This window comes from Panthera pardus, unplaced genomic scaffold (genome assembly GCF_024362965.1).
Source record: "Panthera pardus isolate Hobbes unplaced genomic scaffold, ASM2436296v1 HiC_scaffold_6, whole genome shotgun sequence".
Lineage (NCBI taxonomy): Eukaryota > Metazoa > Chordata > Mammalia > Carnivora > Felidae > Panthera > Panthera pardus.
This window is the reverse complement of record NW_026526991.1, coordinates 74,589,402-74,613,656: the sequence shown is the minus strand read 5'-3', so window position 1 is coordinate 74,613,656 and position 24,255 is coordinate 74,589,402. Positions and strand designations below refer to the sequence as shown.

At 35.6% G+C, this 24,255-nt stretch overlaps 1 protein-coding gene across 9 annotated transcripts in view; it reads right to left on the bottom strand.

The window, feature by feature from the left end:
• The window catches only part of KIF21A (kinesin family member 21A), a 150,399-nt gene that overhangs the window by 56,028 nt on the left and 70,116 nt on the right, over window positions 1-24,255 (bottom strand). For all 9 annotated transcript variants that reach the window (XM_019452452.2, XM_053895205.1, XM_019452439.2 and 6 more), the window contains exons 2-10: window positions 17,476-17,698; window positions 17,164-17,346; window positions 15,646-15,795; window positions 14,817-14,951; window positions 13,835-14,002; window positions 11,373-11,488; window positions 5,672-5,867; window positions 5,086-5,275; window positions 4,650-4,713 (exon numbers count right to left, since the gene is read on the bottom strand). In XM_019452452.2, coding sequence (XP_019307997.1) covers window positions 4,650-4,713; window positions 5,086-5,275; window positions 5,672-5,867; window positions 11,373-11,488; window positions 13,835-14,002; window positions 14,817-14,951; window positions 15,646-15,795; window positions 17,164-17,346; window positions 17,476-17,698 — 1,425 coding nt within the window. The remainder of the gene's footprint in view (window positions 1-4,649; window positions 4,714-5,085; window positions 5,276-5,671; window positions 5,868-11,372; window positions 11,489-13,834; window positions 14,003-14,816; window positions 14,952-15,645; window positions 15,796-17,163; window positions 17,347-17,475; window positions 17,699-24,255) is intronic.

The following is a 24,255-nucleotide window of genomic DNA, read 5'->3' as shown; positions in this document are numbered from 1 at the left end:
GTGCCAATGGTAATGAGATTAGTTGCATTCTGGCCAGTAGGCACTAGAGATCTTGCTTTGTCAACCCATCATTTAAACTTAAAATCTACAAGCGGCATGGTCCCCTTTCTTTCAGTTCCTCATTCATCATGCTATAATAGCATTTCCAAATCTTTGTAAGGAATAGTTAGTCAAACTTGCCCCTAACTGGCTGAAAGACATCTGGCTCCTAAACATGGTGTGGGAAAAGATGGTATCTCCAAGGAAACCTGAGTTTGATAATTGAAAACATTCTTTTGTTTGTTCAAGCAGTTCTAACAATGACAGGAGAATAATGTATGTTCTGTCAGTAATATGCAAAAAAACACAGAATGATGAGATTCTAAAAGAGCTGGACTCTTGAAACAAAAAGGGATTCAGAGTCCACTAGACCAGTCCTTTATTTCTATTTCATTTAAACAATCAAGAATGTAATTATCTACTTCAATATAATAGATTTCCAAGGTCAATTTGGCACAAGGGTGATTGACACAGGGCTGTAAGGAGAAAGTACTATTACTGTATCTGTGTCAAAACTATATTGCAAAGCACTTTTACCATATATCCAAGTATTTCAGAGAAATATGCTAGATTAATTTGCAATTGTAAGCTCTATAAGACATAGTCAGCTCTGTGCTTTTTCACTGTCTACCAAAATTATTCATGACTGCTGAATTCAGCTATAAACACAGTGTACATACGTCAGTGAATATATATTTCAAATCAGTGTCTGGTGTCATATGTGAGAAGAATAACAATACAATATTTTAAAATGGTTAAGTTTCTGTGTACAAACTTCCAGGTTAAATGATCTCAAAGTTATTTTAAGGAAAATTCTGAATATGATGGTGTCATGTTTTTATTTAAGAGCATAACCTAACTATAAGAAGTCAGTTTAACTATAAAAACTCAAAGTCAAAATTTACACTTTTCTGTATTTTTAATATAGCCCAGGTACATAATAATGAATGTTAAGAATAAATGAAAATATAATTAGTTAGCTATCAATAATGTCCTGCCTTGTATCGGTTCATTCTTATAATAATCGGACAAGTTCTTTTTTGTAATGATCTAGGTTTGCATTAGTGGGCGTATACTCAATGCTTCTTCAATGCTTGTACTGATAAAAGCTGAACCCCTCAGGGACCAACTCCACAAAGCCCATGACACATTAGCAGAAGTTCCCTTGGGGCTTTTTTTTATAGCAACTCTCTCTTTCCTTCTCTTTGTCTTCCCACTCACCAACCCACCCTGCTTCCTGCATTTCATTTAATAGGAAACCAAGCAGTCAGTCATGAGGGGAAGTATACAGACCTCTTTAGGAAGGAGAAGACAGAGGGTTTGCATCTCAGCTCTGTAACTCACTTGATCATGGACTACTAGTCTTTAAAAGCCTCTACTCTTTCCTTAGTAAAATGGGAATGAAAGTAATACATTTCCCTACCAGAATGATAATGTATTTAATGAATAATAACTATTGTTATCAAGAAGTTGGAAATGATATAATTATCAAATAGTAGATTAGTTAAATAAATAGATTACAATGTCAAAATAGTACCTCATGGAATCATGCAAAAATCATGTTAAAAAATTATTTAACAGCATTTAAAAATGTTCATAATATATTGTCACATTTCAAAGAAAAGATAGCAAAGGAATATATCTACCCTGATGTCAATCTTGCTAAAGAATGCATTGAAAAAAACACTGAAGAGATATATCAAAATGTTAACATCAGATCTACCAGATGGTACCAATATGGATGACTTTTTTTTATACTTTCTTATCTTCTCAAAACTTTCTGCAAAAATTTTAAACCCCCCAAAACCAAGAATTAATTAATTAGTACCCATTATTATTTCACAACAACTAATGGGACATGTAAATTTATTAGAAGGAAATTAGTATTGTTTTACAACTAGAATAAAATTTAAAATATAAAATATAAACATTCCCAAGTGGCAAAGCATCAACATAAATGTGCATTATGTTAAAGGAGTTGTGAATAAATGCCTTCTGAAGAAAAAGTTTTGAAAGAAATATGGATTGGAGTTGGAATTAGTAGAAAAAACACGATATGAGAACTTGGACCGTGTTAGACTGTGAAATCCTGTTCTTTCTTTCATTTGAGCCCTATGATAACTCCTGGAGACTAGCAAGTATTACTTCATTCTTAGAGATGAACAAACTAAAGCTCAGAGATGTTAGGTAACTTGCCTAAGGCCACACACTTATTAATAAATAGAAGCTTAAATATCAACCCAGGTAATCTCATTTAAATTCAAAGCTCATTTATGCTTATTCCATACATACATTATTTTTAAATTGTAAATTGCAGTCTTGTAATTCTAGAAGACTACCCTCAGGAGTGGGATACACCTAATTAAAGAGCCATCAAAGAATTCTGGATAAGCACAACAAACTATTAACTTACACCAAGAAAGATTTGATCACTGAACTCAGAGCCTAAGAGTCATCTCTGTTTTCTAAATGGCTTAAAGAATGGTCTGAAAAAGGAAGGTATTTAGCCACTGGATGGAGTAGAAACGATTCTGTTTTGTAGGAAATAATGACACTAGTCAAGCCATTTGTCTTAAAGTGAAATCTAGGTTAGATATGTCCTTAGAAGAGAAGAAACCTGGGTGGCTCAGTTGATTAAGTATCTGCCTTTTAATTTCAGCTAAGGTCATGATCTCACAGTTTTGTGGGTTTGAGCCCCTCGTTAGGCCCTGTGCTGGCACCATGGAGCCTGTTAGGATTCTCTCTCTCTCTTTCTCTCTCTCTCTCTCTGCCCCTCCTCAACTTGTTCTGTCTCTGTCTCTCTCAAAATAAATAAATTTTAAAAACTTTAAAAAAAGAAGAAGGAGGAGAAGAAGAAACAGAGCACAAGAACCAGAGCTTAGAATTAGCCTTAACAGTTGACCAGTGCCAAAGAAATAAAAGAGATAAAGTGAAGCAACCTAGAAAGAGAAAGAGAATCTTCAAGAATTCAAAGAGATATCAGTTATGTCTCAAGGAATGGTAAAGACGGGGTCTACAGAGTGAGGTCAGAAACTAAGTTTTGGGAAATAGGCAAGAAAGAGCACTGCCAACACAGGATAGAAACTATAAGTCCAGATTAGCTACTGACTAGACCTAGGACCCAATGCCCCAAAAGTCTCCACCAAAAAGGTAAACTTTAGAGATACATATTTACCAAATAAAAGTAACAGTTATTTGAGTAACTTTACAACCACATCAGATATCTTAGTTGTTTTCACTTTTTTTTTTTTTTAGAGAGAGAAAGAGAGAATGCAAGGGGAAAAGGGAAAAGGGGGAGAGGGGGAGAGAGGGAGAGGAAGAGAGGGAGAGAGAGAGAGAGAGAAGGAGGGAGGGAGAGGGAGAGGGGGAGAGGGAGAGAGGGAGAAAGGGAGAGAGGGGGAGAGGGGGAGAGGGGGAGAGAGAGAGAGAGAGAGAGAGAGAGAGAGAGAGAGAGAATCTTAAGCAGGCTCCACGCTCAGTTCGGAGCCTGACACAGGGCTCAATCCCACAACCCTGGAATCATGACCCAAGCCAAAATCAAGAGTCAGATGTTCAGTCAACTGAGTCACACAGGCACCTCTGTTTTCACTTCTTTAAAACACTTAAGGGATTCAGTGTGCCTTGTGGCGGCAGAAACAATGGAAACAGCACTTGTTTCTCAGAATCTCTAAAACAGCTCAAAGGAAAGAGAAAGAACACACGAATACAAGATGGGACAGTGTTAGGGTGGCTGTGAAAGATGATATCCACTTGGTCTGGTCACTTGGTTATTTTCTGCAAGTGGGTAGCAGAAATGAGATCTGAGCTCCTTAGATGCTCTCCATGGAGCTTTACTTCAAGAGAAAGTAGCTCAGCCATCACAGCGGACCATGGAACCTGAAAATATTATAGAAATGAATTGTATCCCTGACCTGCTTTCTGACCTGTACTACCCAAGTCTGAATTCAGTGGTCTTCTCCACATTCCCACACCAGGTGTGGGTGTTCTTTTCACTAATTTCTGTCATTCCATTTACTATTTATGTAAGTCGCCCCACCTAGACTGTAAACTCCTTGTTAATGTCATAGTTGCTCAGTCCATGGCATGGTGCCTCACATACAGTGAGCATTTGTACTATGTTGTATAAACTGAGTGTTGGAGGAGCCTCTGTGTGTACCAGAGAGGCAGGAAAATTGGTCAGGATTCAATGAGTCACACACAAAGAACAGCTGGAGAAGTAAAAAAGAATAAGAATAATAACAGATTTAAAAAATTAGAAATGACTTATTTATGCTGACCATTCCCAAATGGCAGGGAAAGAGGCACAGGGAGTGAAAGCACCAAAGGTAACCTCACAGATATGAGTTATGCCCATCCTGTGTGTCAGGTTGAGTAAGCTCTCAACGAGAAGAGGATAATATAGAAAGAGAATATGGGAAGAGGAAAGAGAAAAGTAGTTTGGAATATAACATTATGGGAAAGATAAGTACCTATTCTCCTAAAGTTAACCTCATCAAAGGGCTGTGATATCACTGTGAACAGTTACTAAACAATATGCTTAACACACAGAAATACTGCTACACTGCAAAGCCCAAAACATGTGCATTACATATTAAGAACATGAACTGCACCTGAGATCTTCAATTTCTTTGATGTAACTGTGAATCATATTACTAATCTCCTCATTCCCTTCACCTGCAAGATAAAATATGAACTTTAGAATTTCCTTTAAATTAAAAACTTCAACAAAACAGAATAGGAGAAAAGAAAAGTTATGGAAACAAAACAATAATGCTTTAATATACAATTCATACAGCAGATTTCCTACTCTTAATGACATAAGCAGACAATAAAATAATATTATTAAAGCAAAGCATACATTTTGTTTCTTCAAGAAACAATTTGTATTTGTATTATTTACAAATTAAGTATTTAACTTAAAATCTCAGACTGTTTATACACAGTTTGATATTTCTACTTTAAATATTCCAAGTAATTAATGACCACAAAGAATATTCCCTGCTCTCCAAGAGTTAATCCCTCATTCATCCCATCTTACACACATACCTGCTCTGGCAAGAACCTGGTTGGCCTGATCACTAACAAGCTGTGTGATTCTGGTCCTCAATGCATCAACTGTCTCTTGCATGGCTTTAATTCTCACACGCAGGTTATTATTTTCAGTCTGTAGCATAGCATTCTCATGAAACATGTCATTGATGCTTTCCACACCTTCCTCGTCAATTATTCTTTTACCCTAGAAAAGGAAAACACTTCCTGGTTCGTTGAGGGGTCTTAAATATACAAGAGTTTTGTTTAAGCACTTTTACAACGAAGAGCCCTTTTGTTTTAGCAGCCTCAAGGCAAAAGAGACCTTTTTCCCTCTATTACATCCCTCTGTGGTACATTTGTCACTAAAGAAAGTGGTGAAGTAAGAAGGCTTTTGAAACAAGAGGTTGGTCAGGTTGATACACTGAACAATAATAAAGGTCACCCACAAGGAAAACTAAAGAATTTGATCTCCAAAAGGAAGGAAGTCACTATTTTGATAGACAAGAGACTCCAGAGACATATATGTACAAGCCATCACAAAAAGACACCACTGCATTTGCAAGATCTACCACAAAATGCAAAGTCAAACCCATTCACTCACTGTTTTGTACTCCATGAGTTCCATCTGAAGGCGTGTGATCTCACTACGAAGTGCATTGATTTGCTGACTAGCTCTGTCCTGATTGACCATCACCTTGTTCTTGATATTTCTAGCCCGATTGGCGTATTTCAGGGTATTTAAGGTTTCCATAAAATCTCTGTCTGAAGGGCTAACACATGCTATCATGATTGTTTGGCTGAAAGTTAAAAAGAATAATTCGGTTTACAGATAAAAGTAAAATGCTGAAATAAGCATTTTTTTAATATCCTGCCATTTGAATAGTATTTTCTCTTTAGGATACCAAAAGATTGATACTACTACCTTAAAAATAAAAACAAATTTAAAAGCCCTTCATGCCTTAAGACTATCTTAAGGAAAAAGATTTTTTACTTAGGTAAAATTGGGGGAAATGAGGTTTTATTATCATTCTTTTACCCAAAATACTTTGAGAAAGTGTAAGTGCATATATTTCACACCTCTTTACAAAATATTTCTGAAGCAATGCAAACAAATCGTTCTAAAAGTCAACCTACCCATAATATGACAAGTAACATTCAAAAACCATTTATTTCATTACTTACTTCATATTTCAGGATTTTATATTTTTATTCTTTTTTTTTTTTTTTACTTGCAGTGGTTTTTTCAATGTTTATTTATTTATTTTGAGAAAGAGAAGGAGAGAGAGCACAAGTGGAGAAGGAGCAGAGAGAGAGAGGGAGAGAGAGAGAAGCCCAAGCAGACTCTGCACTGTCAGCACAGTGCCCTATGTGGGGCTCAGTCTCACAAACCATGAGATCATGACCTGAGCCAAAATCAAGACTTGGATGCTTAACCAACTGAGCCACCCAGGTGCCCCCATTTTTATTCTTTTTATTTAATCATTGGTATACTGATTTTTATATTAGTAAAGAAATTTACATAAAATACTATCATCTGAACAAGAAGAGTATTTAGTCTATCCACATGTTTTACAATATAAAACCTCATTTGTGACTGAGTGGTCAAAGTTCCTTGAGTTTTCAGCTAGATTACACAGAAAAAAAAAATGGAAAAGTGTACTTTATGGTCATGATGAATTACTTTGCCAACCAAATAATAGGATAGTGAAATGCTTGGTATGCCCAGCTATTATGTCTGTCAATGAAACAGACATGGCGATTATAATAAACACTTAACTGGAAAATGTATAGGAACTGCAGTTAAGGAATTACTTCACCCACCTGGGTAGGAAATGCATGCCTATCAATTCTAACCTGTAGCCTCTTGGTCTGCTTCCACTCCCACCTTCCCCTAATAATCTCAACATAGCATTCATAGTAACCCTTTTAAAATGGGCTCCATTCCACCCATCTCTTTCCCTTTGTCAATGCTTGTTCATCCTTATTTACTCTTACTATTATTCAAGATTCAACTCGGGTATCATCTAGTCCAAGAATTCAATCCTCAGCCTACTCTCTTTCTTTTCTTCATATCTTTTGTGTATCTCTTTTTTGTTGATTTTATTATTATTTTACTTAAATTTGATAGACCCCAATCCTTAGGCCCTAAACTGGTAAAGGATAAGGGTCAAGGTTTGTTGCTCAGTATACATTGTGTAACACTGGAACCTAGTAAGTCATTAGTAATTGTGATGTGTGTCACATATACATAATGTTTCCTTATTGGAGGTCAGAAAGTTAAAACAATTTGTGCATCTCTAGCTCTTTCTTTTGGTGAAGAAAATAAGGTAATCAAGCAAGAGTGATGGTTACAGACACTGATTAGAGAGCATGACTACTCAAAGTGCAGTCCCAGTTCGGTGCCAGTATGAAAATTATTTGTTACATGTTCACAATACATAAAGAAATTGAGAGTAAACATTTTAGACTTTTACAACATTTGAACTTGCTGTAATCAATGATGGTATATTGAATGGAGTTCAAGTGTGTTTGAACATACATGGTAAGTCATAAATGGGCAAGCTGACTACAATCATGAACAGTACTAACCCACCACAAATTGAGGAGTGGGATAGAAGAATGTCCCCTTCACAAATATTTTAAGAAGCACTGGGATCAAGTGCTCAAGAAGAATGGTGAAAGCCAGTAATGAGAGGGTCTAAGATCTATTATATAAGGAAAAGATCACATATTAAATAAAATCCCAAAGATACAAATTTCAAGAATGGTTGTATTTATGAAAATTTCAAAGAAAACATTAAACCTGTTTATTTTTAAAGTTTATATAAAACCACAACTCTGTTTTAAAGGAAACCATATCAATTAAATAGATTATTATGTTATATATCTTATATATTATTTTATCATGTTATATCATATATCATACATTAGGGAGGAAATACATCACAGTATTAACAGTAGTTACTTATAGGTAATAGAAATATAATTTATTTTCATTTGCTCTTTATATTTTTCAAAATTTTTCAAAATTTTTCCTATAAATTTGTGGTAATGTTATATTAAACATTATAAATTTATGACAGCCAGCTTCAGTTAAAAAAATAAAAGTCACTAAATTATACACATAAATAAATCCAACTTATTCCCAAAATGCCTTTGATCTAATTTTTCTTTAAAAGTAATTTGTACAGGGACACGTGAGTGGCTCAGTTGAATGACATTCTGACTCTTGATTTCAGCTCAGGTCATGATCTCACTGTTCATGGGATCGGCCCCATATCAGGCTCTGTGCCGAGAGTACAGAGCCTGCTTGGGATTCTCTCTCTCCAACCCCCGACCCCCCCGCTTCTATTTCCCTCTCAAAAGAAATAAATAATAAACGTTTTTTTAAAAAGAGAAATTTGCACAGACTTTACAAAACAAAGTTATTCTGTTCACTAACCCTTATACAAAATATAATGCTTTTACTAGAAGTTCAACCTCAAAATTTTAAGCAGGAATTGAGGCTCACTAAGGATAGACTTAGAAGGGGTCTTTTCTACTGAAGAGTTAGCACTCAGTATGGAAATGGGTGGGAGATAGCTGAGAATGTAGCCAATCTGTATTTAGCTGCAGCCAATCTTAAATTCCAGAGGAATTCAAGGCCCACAGTGCAAATATCTCAGACTGCTTACAGGGCAAGCAAAGTTTCGGAGGTACTGAAGTACTTGAAAGTACTGAAAATTATAAGGGGAGGACATTTATCATCTCTGCTTTGTTTTACAGCTAAGAAATAAATATAGGAAAGAGCTACAATTTAGTAAACTTGAAAAACTTCTATTTGGCTGAAAAAACAAAAACTGGTGTCTTAAGACCCAGAGTGATACTAAAGGTCAGCCTAAGAATATAGAGGAAAAGAAAAATACAACAAAGGAAGCAATATTGCACCCATACACAGAATATGCATGGAGACAAATGAGGTAAGACAATGCAAACACTACATAAAAGGAAGACATATAAAAATAATACTGTTGAATTCTATAAAACAGAACTTTACCCCTAAATCTACGTAGATTTAACATTACCAAAACTCTCTGAATAACATTTGTTCAAAAATGAAGTTTGCAAGTCTAATTAGCAGGTCATTTTACAGCATCTAATGATCTTTCCAATAAATGTGTCAGACCATTGAAAACATTGAAGCTTCACTGTGGTTGTCTGTAACTTGTTGATTTACACTATGATTAAACTGAAATGCCAAAAATGCTTCCACTTATAAAGCAAACATGTTAATGTTTATGAAAAGGAATGAATTACCAGAAGAATGAGTTTAGCTGATGAAACATATCAGAATGATGCAAAGTATGGAAAAAGGAATATCAGTGATACTGGCAAAATTAATAAACAGCAAACATCCTGTACTTCATTCAATTAACATCAAAACAGGTTTTCCACATGTAAAGAAATACCAAATTTTAGAAAACTTTGTAAAAAGTATCAATATTTAATTACTTTGTAATTACTTAAAAGACGGCATTTATGGCACAAAAACAGACACATAGACCAATGGAATAGAATAGAAACCCCGGAACTAGACCCACAAACGTATGGCCAACTCATCTTTGACAAAGCAGGAAAGAACATCCAATGGAAAAAAGACAGTCTCTTTAACAAATGGTGCTGGGAGAACTGGACAGCAACATGCAGAAGGTTGAAACTAGACCACTTTCTCACACCATTCACAAAAATAAACTCAAAATGGATAAAGGACCTGAATGTGAGACAGGAAACCATCAAAACCTTAGAGGAGAAAGCAGGAAAAGACCTCTCTGACCTCAGCCGTAGCAATCTCTTACTCGACACATCCCCAAAGGCAAGGGAATTAAAAGCAAAAGTGAATTACTGGGACCTTATGAAGATAAAAAGCTTCTGCACAGCAAAGGAAACAACCAACAAAACTAAAAGGCAACCAACGGAATGGGAAAAGATATTTGCAAATGACATATCAGACAAAGGGCTAGTATCCAAAATCTATAAAGAGCTCACCAAACTCCACACCCGAAAAACAAATAACCCAGTGAAGAAATGGGCAGAAAACATGAATAGACACTTCTCTAAAGAAGACATCCGGATGGCCAACAGGCACATGAAAAGATGTTCAACGTCGCTCCTTATCAGGGTAATACAAATCAAAACCACACTCAGATATCACCTCACGCCAGTCAGAGTGGCCAAAATGAACAAATCAGGAGACTATAGATGCTGGAGAGGATGTGGAGAAACGGGAACCCTCTTGCACTGTTGGTGGGAATGCAAATTGGTGCAGCCGCTCTGGAAAGCAGTGTGGAGGTTCCTCAGAAAATTAAAACTAGACCTACCCTATGACCCAGCAATAGCACTGCTAGGAATTTACCCAAGGGATACAGGAGTACTGATGCATAGGGGCACTTGTACCCCAATGTTTATAGCAGCATTCTCAACAATAGCCAAATTATGGAAAGAGCCTAAATGTCCATCAACTGATGAATGGATAAAGAAATTGTGGTTTATATACACAATGGAATACTACGTGGCAATGAATGGATAAAGAAATTGTGGTTTATATACACAATGGAATACTACGTGGCATTCATATTTAAGAATGAAATATGGCCTTTTGTAGCAACGTGGATGGAACTGGAGAGTGTGATGCTAAGTGAAATAAGCCATACAGAGAAAGAAAGATACCATATGGTTTCACTCTTATGTGGATCCTGAGAAACTTAACAGAAACCCATGGGGGAGGGGAAGAGAAAAAAAAAAAAAAAAAAAGAGGTTAGAGTGGGAGAGAGCCAAAGCATAAGAGACTGTTAAAAACAGAACAAACTGAGGGTTGATGGGGGGTGGGAGGGAGGGGAGGGTGGGTGATGGGTATTGAGGAGGGCACCTTTTGGGATGAGCACTGGGTGTTGTATGGAAACCAATTTGACAATCAATTTCATATATTAAAAAAAAAAAAAAGACAGCATTTACTTTTCAACAAAATTTTATTAGGCTTACAAGCCAAGTGACTTGGAATAAATGACTCAACCTCTCTGGATTTCAATTTCCTTTTCTGTAAAATAGGAACAGTAACACTACCTCAGGGGATGTTATTAAGGATTCTGTGAAATAACCACATACAAAAGGACTCACGCATTTTAGGTACTTACAAATTATTAGTTCCTCATTCTATTAATTTGCTTTATAATAAAAACGATTGTCACAAATCAACTTACAAATTTACTTTAAAATTAATGAGTAGTTGAAATTCAGGAATATGGAGGATAATCACTTTTGCATACCTATTCCCCCCGAGGGAATCCTGCAGCAGTCTTGTCAGTTTAGAATCTCTATAGGGCACATGGGTGGCCCTCTTGCTCTTATCTCCCAGTGCACTTATTACATTGCCAAGTGCCAACTAAAACAGAGAGAGAGAAGAAAGTGATAAAATTTTAGTAATTATAACACCTTTAAATAAAAAAGCTTATAGAGAATAATGCAGAGACAGAACTGAGAACATCTATGTTTGGTTTTGTTTCACATTTGTATTTTGAAAAATGAAGTATACTTCCAAGTTTTCTATATTAACTACTAAAAACTGACACCACTCAAAATTTAGACTATATATACCTGTAACTCACAAATACTTAAACTTCTACTCAGAGATTTTCTTTAAAAATAGAAATGCTATAAAATTGGTGACGAATAACCATCCCTAGAATTATAAGAGCATCAAGTTGTATCCCCAGAAAATTGTCAATTCATGTTTCAAGCTGTTCTCAACTCAATGAAGAAATAAAGTGTTTAGTTAGTTCAACAGATTCATGAAATGTTCTTATTGTAATATAGCTTCCTTATGGTAAAACAAAATCTTCTTTAACCATAACAAAAATATCAGTATGATTTCTCTGAACAAGGTGCTCCTAACACAAGTATAGCTGTCTTAAGAAATACAATGAATCTATGTGCTAAGCACCCAATATTTTAAAAGTAGGTCAAATTATTAAACTGTCTAGTCACACCTCCTGCCGCTCCTACTGTTTTTCTTACTGCACTAAAACTAAACTAGCACCTACAGCATAAGCACTGTCCTCCACTTTGGTCACACCCGCCTTCAGTAAGGCAAAGAGCCATAACCATGTCTTTGTCAGGGCCAGTGGATCCTGCAGAGACCAACATCAGTATTACATTGAGTCTTAGAGGCCCTTTTCCAGAGAAGCTTCAGTTCTAACCACTGGCCACACTGGAACTCTACCAGATACATCTGAACATGCTTCAGTGGCCTAAACAGGAAAAGAGATCAACGACTTTTGTTTTTTCCTGACACCACAAATGGCAATTCCACTATGTATTTATTTCCTAAGAAATTCAGATCAATACGCAAAGTCCAGGATCCAGGTGACTCCCTTTCACACAACATTCAACCATATGATGGAAGCATCAAGCTGGGTGTTGGGAGTTTGGAGGTCTGGGTCTCTTTACTCAGCCTTGGTTGTTAATTTCCACACCAAGGGGCTGCAATTACTAGCAAAATAGGACCATTTGATTGGAGTCCCCAGCTGTAGGAAGGGAGGGAAAGAAACAATGCAGAAAACACAGAACCCGATGCTGTCTACATCACAGAAATTTAGGGATGCTATTACATTTACACAGGAACAAATGTCCATTTTATAATGAAGTCAACAGGAAAAGATTTATTATACAAAAACCTGCCCTTAAAACTTTTTCTTCCATATAACAAAAGCATTATGCTAGCACACACAAGGTGCTTTGCAACCAAAAACACCACTAGGTGGCATGGTATTAAAACTAATTCCTATATAATCTAGGGAAGTTCTCATTTTAAAAACAATCATTACTTTAAAAAAAATTGACTGTAATTCCAAAAATAAAGTGACTGTCATAAATGTTAGCAAAAACTTTAATACTGAATATTAAAATATTAATTTTGACAATAAATTTTTAAAGTTGGGAAGAATTAAATTTTTTTTAAATTTATTTATTTTTGAGAGACAGAGAGACAGAGCACAAGTGGGGGAGGGGCAGAGAGAGAAGGAGACACAGAATCAGAAGCAGGCTCCAGGCTCTGAGCTGTCGGCAGAGACCGACCTGGGGCTAGAACCCATCAACTGTGAGATCATGACCTGAGCCAAAGTCGGACGCTTAACGCTTAACCGACTGAGCCACCCAGGGGCCCCTAAAGGTGGGAAGAATTTTAAAAATCATTTTCACTATATGTATTCTTTTCTGCATATATGGCATAAAACTTAACCCCACTAATTTACACACATGAAAATTAGCAATGTTTTTTTTTTATAATTTTTTTAAATCTTTTTTTAATGTTTATTTTTGAGAGAGAGAGAGAGCCTGAGTCAGGGAGGAGCAGAGAGAGAGAGAGAGAGAGAGAGAGAGAGAGAGAGAGAATCTGAAGCAGGCTCCAGGCTCTGAGCTGTCAGCACAGAGCCCAACATGAGGCTTGAACTCTCAAACTGTGAGATCATGACCCAAGTCGAAGTCAGACACTTAACTGACTGAGCCACCCAGGCGCCCTGAAAATTAGCAATGTTTTGAAGAAAAAAAGCTTATAATGTGAGGAGATCAGAATTCAGTACATTACTCCTAAGTTTATAAGTTTACTGTAACTTTCATTTCTCAGCTCAGTGCATGAAGGATTTCCACCTGGGTATTATGTATTACAAAAGGGGAAAGGACAATAGAAAAGCCCTGATATATTCTCAACACAAAGCTGTAGTCTCAGTCTTACAAGTCCACAGTTGATGGAAATGCCTTCTTTTGCCCTCTCGCCTGTAGCTCCAGTACGCTTCAGTCTTTCTGATCCTGCCAGATCAACAAAATGGAACTTTGCAGTCAAGGTTTCAAATTCATTCATCTGTGATGATTCAGAAATCACCTTATTGTCAGTCAAATTTTCCTGCAATTGAGGAATATAATAAAAAATATTTTATTAATGTGACACTAAATATCCTCCAACCCCACCTTGCCCTCATTAAACATATTATATATTAAATAAGTTAAATATAAATATACCTCTAATACATATAATATTGAAAAATAGGCAAATAGCCAAATAAATGTAAGTGCAAAAAAAATCTACTGGCAATTAGAAGCCTAGACAAAGGTAGAAAGGAGCTTGACAATCAGAAACCAGCTGATATGAACTGAGGCTTTGTTTATGTTGATGAAGAGAAACCTGTAATACACAGTCCTCAAAAGGAAAGGGTCTCAGATGACTACATCCATCACCATAAAGCCACAGCTTGCTTTATGGTTGCTGCAGACACATACCAATTTTTTATTTCAAAATCTTACACAGTTGGCCAGCTTCAGTTTGAATAGGATCAAAGACACCTCATTAGGAAAAGGAACTATTAGGGGCGCCTGGGTGGCTCAGTCGGTTGAGTGTCCGACTTCAGCTCAGGTCATGATCTCACGGTTTGTGAGTTCGAGCCCCACATCGGGCTTTGTGCTGACCACCCGGAGCCTGGAGACTGCTTCGGATTCTGTGTCTCCCTCTCTCTCTGCCCCTCCCCCACTCATGCTCTGTCTCTCTGTCTCGGAAAAAAATAAACATTAAAAAAAATTTTTTTTTAATTTAAAAAAATTTAAAAAAGGAAAAGGAACGATTAGCCAAACTAAATTTGGTTCAAGTGTACTCTCCTGGGATTTATGTGGATGTTTAGGAAAACGAAGCCTGCAAGTTTAAGAAATTAGAACTAAAAACTCACAGCATCTATCTGGGGACACATTCTGGTTTGACACAAGTGAATGGTAAATATGGCATGTGAACGGGAGCTCTGAACATTCATCTGGGTACTAGCAGTGGTCCGGGATAGAGCACCCAGTTTCAAACACTGCATCATCTGGAAAAGGGAAAGACAGATTTTATTTGAACAATCTTTAAACATGATACCATATGATCAGAAATCGGAGCTACTGTCCCAACCTACCATATGATTTTCATATTATTTCAGTTACAGGCACTTTTTGAGCTGAACTTTATAGTATAATAGTGTATTATTTTTTTAATAGGAGAAAACACTGAGATTCCATTGTTTGTCATTTGCTGACATTTGCAGCTTCTATTCCAAAACTGTTACAGAAGAACACTTTGGAACAAACTGAGCAACAACTTGAATTATTTAGGCCCTTCTGTATCCTCTCCTGAAATATTTTTTCTGTAATTTTTCTTAATAGTTTCCCTTTAGGAACCATGATATAGTCCTACATATGTAGCAGCAAAAGGCACAAAAAAATTGGGGTCTCATTGTCCACCTTCAATGATCTAACTCTCTTTCTCTGTCTGTGAAAGAAAACTTTCTCTGTCTTAGATTCTTTTGATGCTATGATAAATGTACTGACTTTACCGTAACTGTGACATTTTATATAATAAAATCCTGATATAAATTGGATATAAATATTGGAAAAGACAAGACTTTAACTCCATATTACATATAAGGATATAAATTTCATATCCTGATCTTAAGCAAACTAGCAATAAAGTTGATATCAAATAAAATTAAATATGCTCTATTTTAACTTTAACATAAATGTCACCTCTGATTCTGTATTCACAGTACGTGTTGTGACTCCCACAGTATAAATTCCTCCAGTTGAATCTTCATGAATTCTTATATTTGATTTTTTATTTTTTGCATCAATATCACGAGTGGTATCAAATAAGTCAAGAACCTCTTCATTGTATAGCTACAAAAAATATTATAAGCTTAATTTCAGCAGAAATTGCCTCATGGTTATTAACATACAGTGCATATCTTTCAAACATATCTTAGAATGTCTTCATAATAACATCTCTCTAAAATAACACATAAAAATAATACAAATAAATAAATAAAATAAATATAATACAAACAAAAATTTGTGTTATTATTACAAATACAAATAAGTGCCAGATTTCTTTATAAGAGTAAGAAAAGTAAATGACTTAATCATGACTAATGAGTTGAAGACTAGCTAAAATGATCTATTAATCATTTGCAAGAGATAAACAAATATTTATAAATACAAGTAAACTTAGAAATACCAAATGCAGAAAAATCCTAAGCTTAGGGAAATTTCTAAGAATTTTTACCACTTCAGTTAAAAATATTTCCTGTTGCCCTACCACATTTCTTACTGTATCTAAAAATTAACACTTAGTATTTTTCCAAGGTCAGCAATATTAGTGTTTCTGTATTAATAGTGGCTAAGAAGATTGAACCACAACCTTAGAAGAGGATTCATATACCTATTTTTCTAATGATATACTTAAAGTCACAATGCCTAACAACATTTTGGAGGGTGAAAGGGAAGACACAAGAACGCTATGTCTTTTTGTTTTCCACTATTTATTACCTTTCTTTTCGCAGAAATACATAATGTAAATAATTACATTATTCTTAGTTTTTACTAAATTGGGATGTCCATTAAAACCAGCAGTAAGATAACTGACGTTAAATTTGAATTACATTTTCTATTTTGTGCTATATAATGCTGAACAATTTAATTAATGATCAAAATGATTAGCTCAGGTAATCTAGACTAGAACTAGACTAGAAGCCTCTTTGGACCGAGCACCTAGAATTATAATGTTGCCATCCACCTAACTGCAATAGTGCTCAAATCCTAGATGTCCTCTTACTGTCATGTCCCTCCCACCACACTAGACTGCCCTAAATTAATCGAAACCTGCCCCAATCTGTGGACATCCTAGCAGGAATACCAGCTTTTGCAGCCCAGCTAGTGCTACAGCCTGAATTCACTATTCCACATACCTTCCCTCCTTTTTAGTCACTGAGTTCCCAGAGCTTTGTGAGCCTACCTACAGTATAACAGTAATTATAAGATAGAGTCTGAAATAAACAATATTAATTGTTTTATTGTATGAACACTGGTCAAGTGTTTATAACTTTTAATACTACTACCTATTACTACTACCTATTAGTTTACTCAGATGTCATTTATCAAGCACTAAGTGTCAAATACTATACTACACACTGGGAGTATAAAATCATAAGGGCTATGGTCTTAAGGATAAGATGTAAAAGGAAACTAATGACACACTTAGATTATTACCTCTAAGAATTGGGCATTCACTTTAAAATCTGGAGGAGGAAGCCCGTTTTTAATTGCAGTGTGTTTTTTTTCTTCAATACTCTTGAAAAGGTGTTTAACAGCACGAGAAATAATACCCTGTTCTTCCTCGATGATGTTAACATCAAATCCTGTTCCCATTGTGTATGTTTTTCCAGCTCCAGTCTGAATAAAAGAACAAAGAAAAATGCATTCTTAGTGTAATAATATAACTTAAAGAAACAAAACTAAAAACGCAACTGAACTGACACTTCTGCGAAGTTATAGCTTCTATGAAAATAATTTGGTACTTACCTGTCCATAGGCAAAAACTGTAGCATTGTATCCTTCAAAACAACCTTCAATTAGTTTTTCTATACATTGAGTATAGATCTGCTCTTGCTGAGAGTCAATGTCAAACACATAATCAAAAGTAAAAGCTTTATCTTTCCCTAGGAAGACCTGAGGTTCTCCTGGTGTGACAGATGTACAAATATGGCATCCTTCAATCTTCTCTTTGGCAAGTTGTGGTCTTATTCTGTGAGAAATAATCAGGGAAAAAAATTAATTAAAATGAATTGGAAAAAAAACTGGAAAAAAAAAGGACTTAAAAATTCTTAGCCAAATCTTTTTATTTTTTTATTTTTTATTTATTTTATTTTATTTTATTTTATTTTATTTTATTTTATTTTATTTTATTTATTTTATTTTTTGAGAAAGAGAGAGAGACAGAGCACAAGTGAGGGAGTGCAGACAAGGAGACACAGGATCACAGGATCTGAAGCGGGACATGATCTGTCTGTGCTAACAGCTCAGAGACTGACACAGAGTTCAAACTCTCGAACTGGGAGATAATGACCTGAGCCAAAATTGGACGCTTAACCCGCTGAGCCACCCAGGCGCCCCTAGCCAAATATTTTTAAAACACTAATGTAATCTACTACTGTTCCTTCAGTTGAAAAGTTTAAATAAATTAAATTATACTGAGTCTATTTCAGAACGAGTTACTTGACAATCCCCAAAAATCATGAACAAGAATAAAATTAATCTTAAAATTAAATACTTTTGTGGGTGAACACTTTTCCATAAGTCTGTAATAGGTAAAGATTCAGTTAAATAAATTCTGCCTCCAAAATGCTGTGTCTTGTTGTTTTTGTTTTAAATTTCTTCTCTTTATTTCCAGGGAAGACAATACCCAAAAGTGAAAAATTAAAAATATAATCTTTATCTTGATGCCCTTGACTTGTCTTTTTTGCAAATTCCTCACCAATGGTTTCCAAACTTATTTAACCACTTCCTTCCATCAGCTTAACATCCTGAAGCACACTACCACAACATATATGTATATATATTCATAATAAATGATATGCATGTACTGTATTGATATATCATGTATTATGATATACACAAAAGCAGAATATTGTAAAGAAAGAAATTAAAGAGGAATACAAACAGAAGTTCCACTATCTTCTCTCCAAAACCCAGTGAATCATCAAGCACATCTCCTAGGGTATCCTCCCACTATTGGGAAAACCACAGCATTATACCCACCCTACACCCACCCCCATCTGCTCCAGATTCTAGGACCCTCCTCTTCTGCTTCTCTTTCTGATTTCAAGGCCTATTTTCAAAGAAGAAAAGTAAAGATGGTGATATGTTGCTAACAGAACAAACCAAAATATGGCCCTATTATATTTAATCTATAGATAGATTAATCTATATTTAATCTATCTTGGACATATACATCACTCACTGTACCTAGGTTTTTTAAAAGGTTCCTATTTGCCATGATGAAAGAGAAGCAGTTTAAGGAGAAAGTAAAGACAACCAGCAATGGAAAACATAAAATGATAAAGACAGACCAAAGAAAGGATTTTAAAGGAATCTGGTTCCACATTCTTATTTTTTGAGATCTGAGTTTGTTTTTGTTTTTTTTAAATGGGGCCAATAGAAGTGGAATGGGTTCATCAATTTATTAGATAGAAATAAAACAAAACATAAGTCCAGATTGCCTAAATTTTAACCCTTTCAGGTTCATCGGGATAGAAGGTCAATGGAATGATAGGGAAGATAATAATGAGAAGGGACTGAATTTCTGCAACCTTGGTTATCTAAAATAGAATTCCATACTACAAAAAAAAAAAAAATGTGCTAACAATACATTTATGTATTTTTTTTCTTTCCTCTGTGATAATGCTATTCTTCTTTCATCAAGTCTTCAATTTCACTTATTTGTTTTAATGGAACACAATAATCAACATGGAGCTGGCTAGATACTGTAGAAAGAACAAGAGAGTAGCCATTAGAAGATCTGGATTTAACTACTTCTGTCACTCCACAGCTATCATGCAGTCTTTCTCTCAGAACTTCAATTTCCTCACCTGGGATAGAAACTATAATTTCCAAGGTTTCTTTTAGATCTAACACTATTTGACTGCAGGATACTGTATTATTAAAAAGGGGGAAAGGAAAATAATATTTATGTACTGCTATAAAAATAAAATGATATAACAAATTAAAAAGGGGTTTCTTACATGAAGCTACAACCAGAAACAGCTAATGTAGTAGTAGCTTTGGCTTCCTGGTTCCATGTTTTCTTGATGAGTGGTCTCTTCTTTCCAAACTCTTTTTTTCCTATCTTACTTCATCCAATCATGGTATGAAAACTGTAACAAAATCCCCAACCTCCTTGGGAGAATCACCATCCTGACTGCTGCCAAGCTAAAAACAGGAGAGTCAACCTCAATTACTCTCCCTTTCCTATTCCATCTACTTAATTGATCTCCAAGAACTATTAATTATCTCTGAAATAGTCAAGAGCCCACCAGTTTCTTTCCTTCCCCATCAACACCACCATTATCTCTTACTTGGATTATTGCAAGTATCCTCACTAGCCTGCCTATGTCAATTCTTTCCCCCACCAATCTGTTCTACATGTTGCAGTATCAGTGATATTTGTAAAATATGAAGTTGATCAGGTCACTACCTTGCTTAAAATCATTCAGTACATCCCTAAATCCCTCTGCGGTCTCTCCTCTTGCCATGCTTCCTCTCTGAAATAAAGGATTTGGTTGTCGATAGTGGTGGCAGTGATGGCTTATTTTTAACCAGTTTTACTAACAAGCTATGCTCTCTCTACCTTCAAATATACTGCTCTCTTCTCCTGGACACTTCCCCAGCCTCTCAATTCCTAACTCCTTTTCCAGCCTGAACATCACATGTTTTCAGTCTCTATTTAAATTTCACATCTTTGGAAAGCTCTTGCTCCTTGCATTCCAACATAAAGTCATATGTGAACACAGGCTTTCTCTCTAGACCTCATGCCCCCAGGACTCTGCTCTCTCCCTTCTTTATAGCAGTTCTGTGAAGCTTAACAAATCCCATGTAATAAAACAGATAAAAATAAACACAAACTGTCTAAATGAAAATGAGCACTGGGCTACTATCTGAAATCAGTGCCTCATTAATTTTAAGTAAATTATTATAACCATAGGCTAACTTATTTGGCTATTAAGATACTTTTAATTTCATTTTAACATAACAAAGGAATGTAGATGCTATTTGAATTGCAGATATGACAGCCAATTTTAGAATGTCAATACCATTCAGAACTTAATCTCCTAAACTCTATTCATCTGATTCTTATCCTTGCTAATGGCAAGGAGGATTGTGTTTGAAGCATGAATGATGTGCAGTTCCACCCATTTGCATGGGAGGGGAGAGTGGTTTTAAAAACCACCAAGTTGGGTGGAATTCTTTTCAGCTGGATCCAGGCAAATGGCAGTTTCCTGGCAAGTCTGAGAAACTCCCACCTAGAAGGGGATAGTCTCCTACACATGTAGACAATTGGAGGTTGACTATACTTCAAAGGTTAGAAATATATTCACCCTTTCAATTCCCCTTCAGACATTAGTATTTTAAACTCTACAACTCCCTAAATTTATACTCAAGTCAAGAATTCTCCCATGAAGTTCTAACCCATGCCAATTCACCTACTTTAATAATGTGAAGAGTTTGAAATTCACCCAGCTACAAATTTCAATCTCAAAACTATAATTTGAAATTATATACAAACAAAATATATCAACCCTTCTGGGAAATAACAGACTAAAAACAGAATTTGACATTTATTAAATATTTTGAAATACCTCATTTCTTAGTATTTTTATATAAAAATAAGAACATTAAACACATTCATCTAATCCCAACACTAAGACATAATCAGTGTTAACATTTTGGTTAACATTAACACTAAGAAATAGTAACACAGCCTTGCAGGTTTTTCAAAATGTGTATTATATAAGTAGATAACATTTGAAACTGCTTCTTAAAGGAAAACAATTATGCATAGAACCTATGTCATAAATATTTAGAGTAAGATATTCTCATAGTATATAGCAACATTATATTATAAAGACCAACAATCATGTGGGTTCTACCTATAATATTAATTTGCTAATAGAGATGATCTATCTCTATTTAGGTTTTTTTAAAAAATGATGCATTGGAAATGAATGTAGGCAGAGTAAGGCAATTATGGAAAATAGCTACAGTTTTGCTAGAGAATGTGCTTTTTTTCTTAGCATGAGGTACAGACCCTTTATCCTTTGTGGACCAATGACCAATGGGTGGGTCTGAAAGGGAAAACCCATGAAGAGCCATACAGAAAACAGAAAAGTATTTATTGTACCTAGTTGTAAAAATTCAAGGCTTGAAACAGAATATGATACAAATGTTCATTATTTAGTTTTAAGATAAAAGTACATGAACAAATATCTCCATTTTCCCCCATCTAAATTTTTCCCTTGACATACAGTTGCCTTTTAGCTTCTGCTCTCACACTCTCCTGAAACTGCTCAGAAAGAGGTACTTGTCATTTCTAAATAAAGTGGACCCTTTTTAGTCTTCATCCTACCTCACCTCTCTTCAACATTTGACCCTATTTCAACTTGCAGGGGCGGAAAAAAATTTTTCCCTCTATCCTCTTAGGTTCTACTGGCTGCAGTCCTGTAAATTAGACTGAGAAAAGACTACTCCCCTTGGTAGTCACCAAAGGGAAAACAAACAAGTTTATTTACATATCTATTATGCATACATATGGAAATACTCAGTGATGAATAATTCAAAGAGTGGTTAGAACTTGCACTTATATAGCATATTAACAGAGGAAAAAGGACTGAGTTTCTAGGACAGCAAACAGTGGGAGAGTATGAAGAAACTAATGGAAGATAAGGGCTAACTAGCTAAGTTTGTTATGTAGGCTCCTGTGCTACCATTTCTAGTGACTAACTTTGGTCCTTCCTGTTCCAGAGGGGTGGGGGAAAACCTTTACAAATTTATGTCCTGCTTTTAGACAAATAGGAGGAGGGCAGAGATCTTTCCTTCTATCTGCTTTTTTTTTTTTTAATTGCCTTCCACTCAAAATAATCCTTATGTCAAAGTGGCATACTTTGGGGTGGCATATTCTGCTACTCTTCATATATCCTATTTCTCAAATCTTTATCTGCAGTTGGCTTCTATAACATCTCTTCTTTTTTTACTCATTCTGATTACTGGACCAATCTTTTTCTTTTGCACCTCATATGCCAACTTCCTTTAAAATATCAGTGTTTCCTCCCCATAATGTCTTAGTTATTTAGCATGGTATCTAATATTTTCCTAATCTATATTCTACCTGTCATTCCATTTTCAATTCTAGTTACATCCAGCTACATCCAACCACTGATCATTTCTTGGTCAACTTATATACTTTCATTCACCATTCCAAAGTATGTGGTTTTTGTTTTGCGTGGAATGCCAAACCTCCATCTCTCTGCACAGAAACCATTTTTCAAGACCTAGCTCAAACATCTGTACCTTTATAAAGCTTTCCCCTGACCACCCCAAGCTTGAATTAATCTATGCAATTTGTACATGACTTTAGAATAGTAGCTATCAAATTGAATTCTTATTGCTCTACTAGTAAATGAATCGAGGACAGATAATAGGTCTTCTTCAATTATAAAAACAAAGTAATGTAACAAACATTTATTAACTGAATCCTATAAACTGCTCTAGTTAAGGGGGGAACATTTCACTACCAGGCATGTGACTATCACAATAACATTGCTACATCACTTTATTCTGTCACTAGAAACCTGATCTTGAACAGTTATTCAACCATTCTATGTCTGAATCTTCTAGATGGGGAACCTAGATTTAATATCTCTAAGGTCCTTTCTAACTTCAAATTCTATTTTAATTATTCCTTTAAGAAAGCAAAATCCTAGGGCACCTGGGTGGCTCAGTCAGTTAAGCGTCTGACTCTTGATTTCAGCTCAGGTCATGATCTCATGGTTTGTGAGTTCAAGACCTGTGTCTGACTCCATGCTGATAGTGTGGAGCCTGCTTGGGATTCTCTCTCTCTGCTTCTCTCTCTCTCTCTCTCTCCTTCTCAAAAATAAATAAACTTTAAAAGAAAGAAAAATCCTGACCTAAAAGAAGTATCAATAAACAACCTTTTCTTCCCCTATATCCACCATTAGTTACACCACTTGTTCCTTATTTCTTTATGGTTTCTATCATTCCCTTCAACTTTTATAGCAAATACACATGTGCCATAGGAACAAGGAACTTCATTAATAAAAACATAAAGACAGCTCCTTGCAGTGGCAGTAGCTAGTAAGGATTAGGGGAGATTCTGAAACTAGGACCAGTAAGTTTTCCTTAAATTGGGCTGTTTTCTGTTCCTACCTTCATAGTAACAATAACTGGTTTCAGTAACTGAGTATATCAAATAAGCCAAGAGGACTAGTTTCAAGATGTTCTTGATAGGACCAAAAAAGAAGAAGATAAATATATGGGAGTGGGAGTGAGGGGCTTATAGTTGCTACCTGTTCAGCTAGAATTTTAGTCATCAAATTCCAAAAGATGGAGTTTAAAGTCTAATTCTGCCACATACTGTTGGAGGAGGCAATCCACCATGAGACCAGAGCATCCTTGCACATTCTTGCTGGGTATGCCAAGAATACAAGAGCCTGACTGCTCTCTTTAAGAATCATTTCTTGGGGTGCCTGGGTGGCTCAGTCAGTTAAGCATCCGACTTCAGCTCAGGTC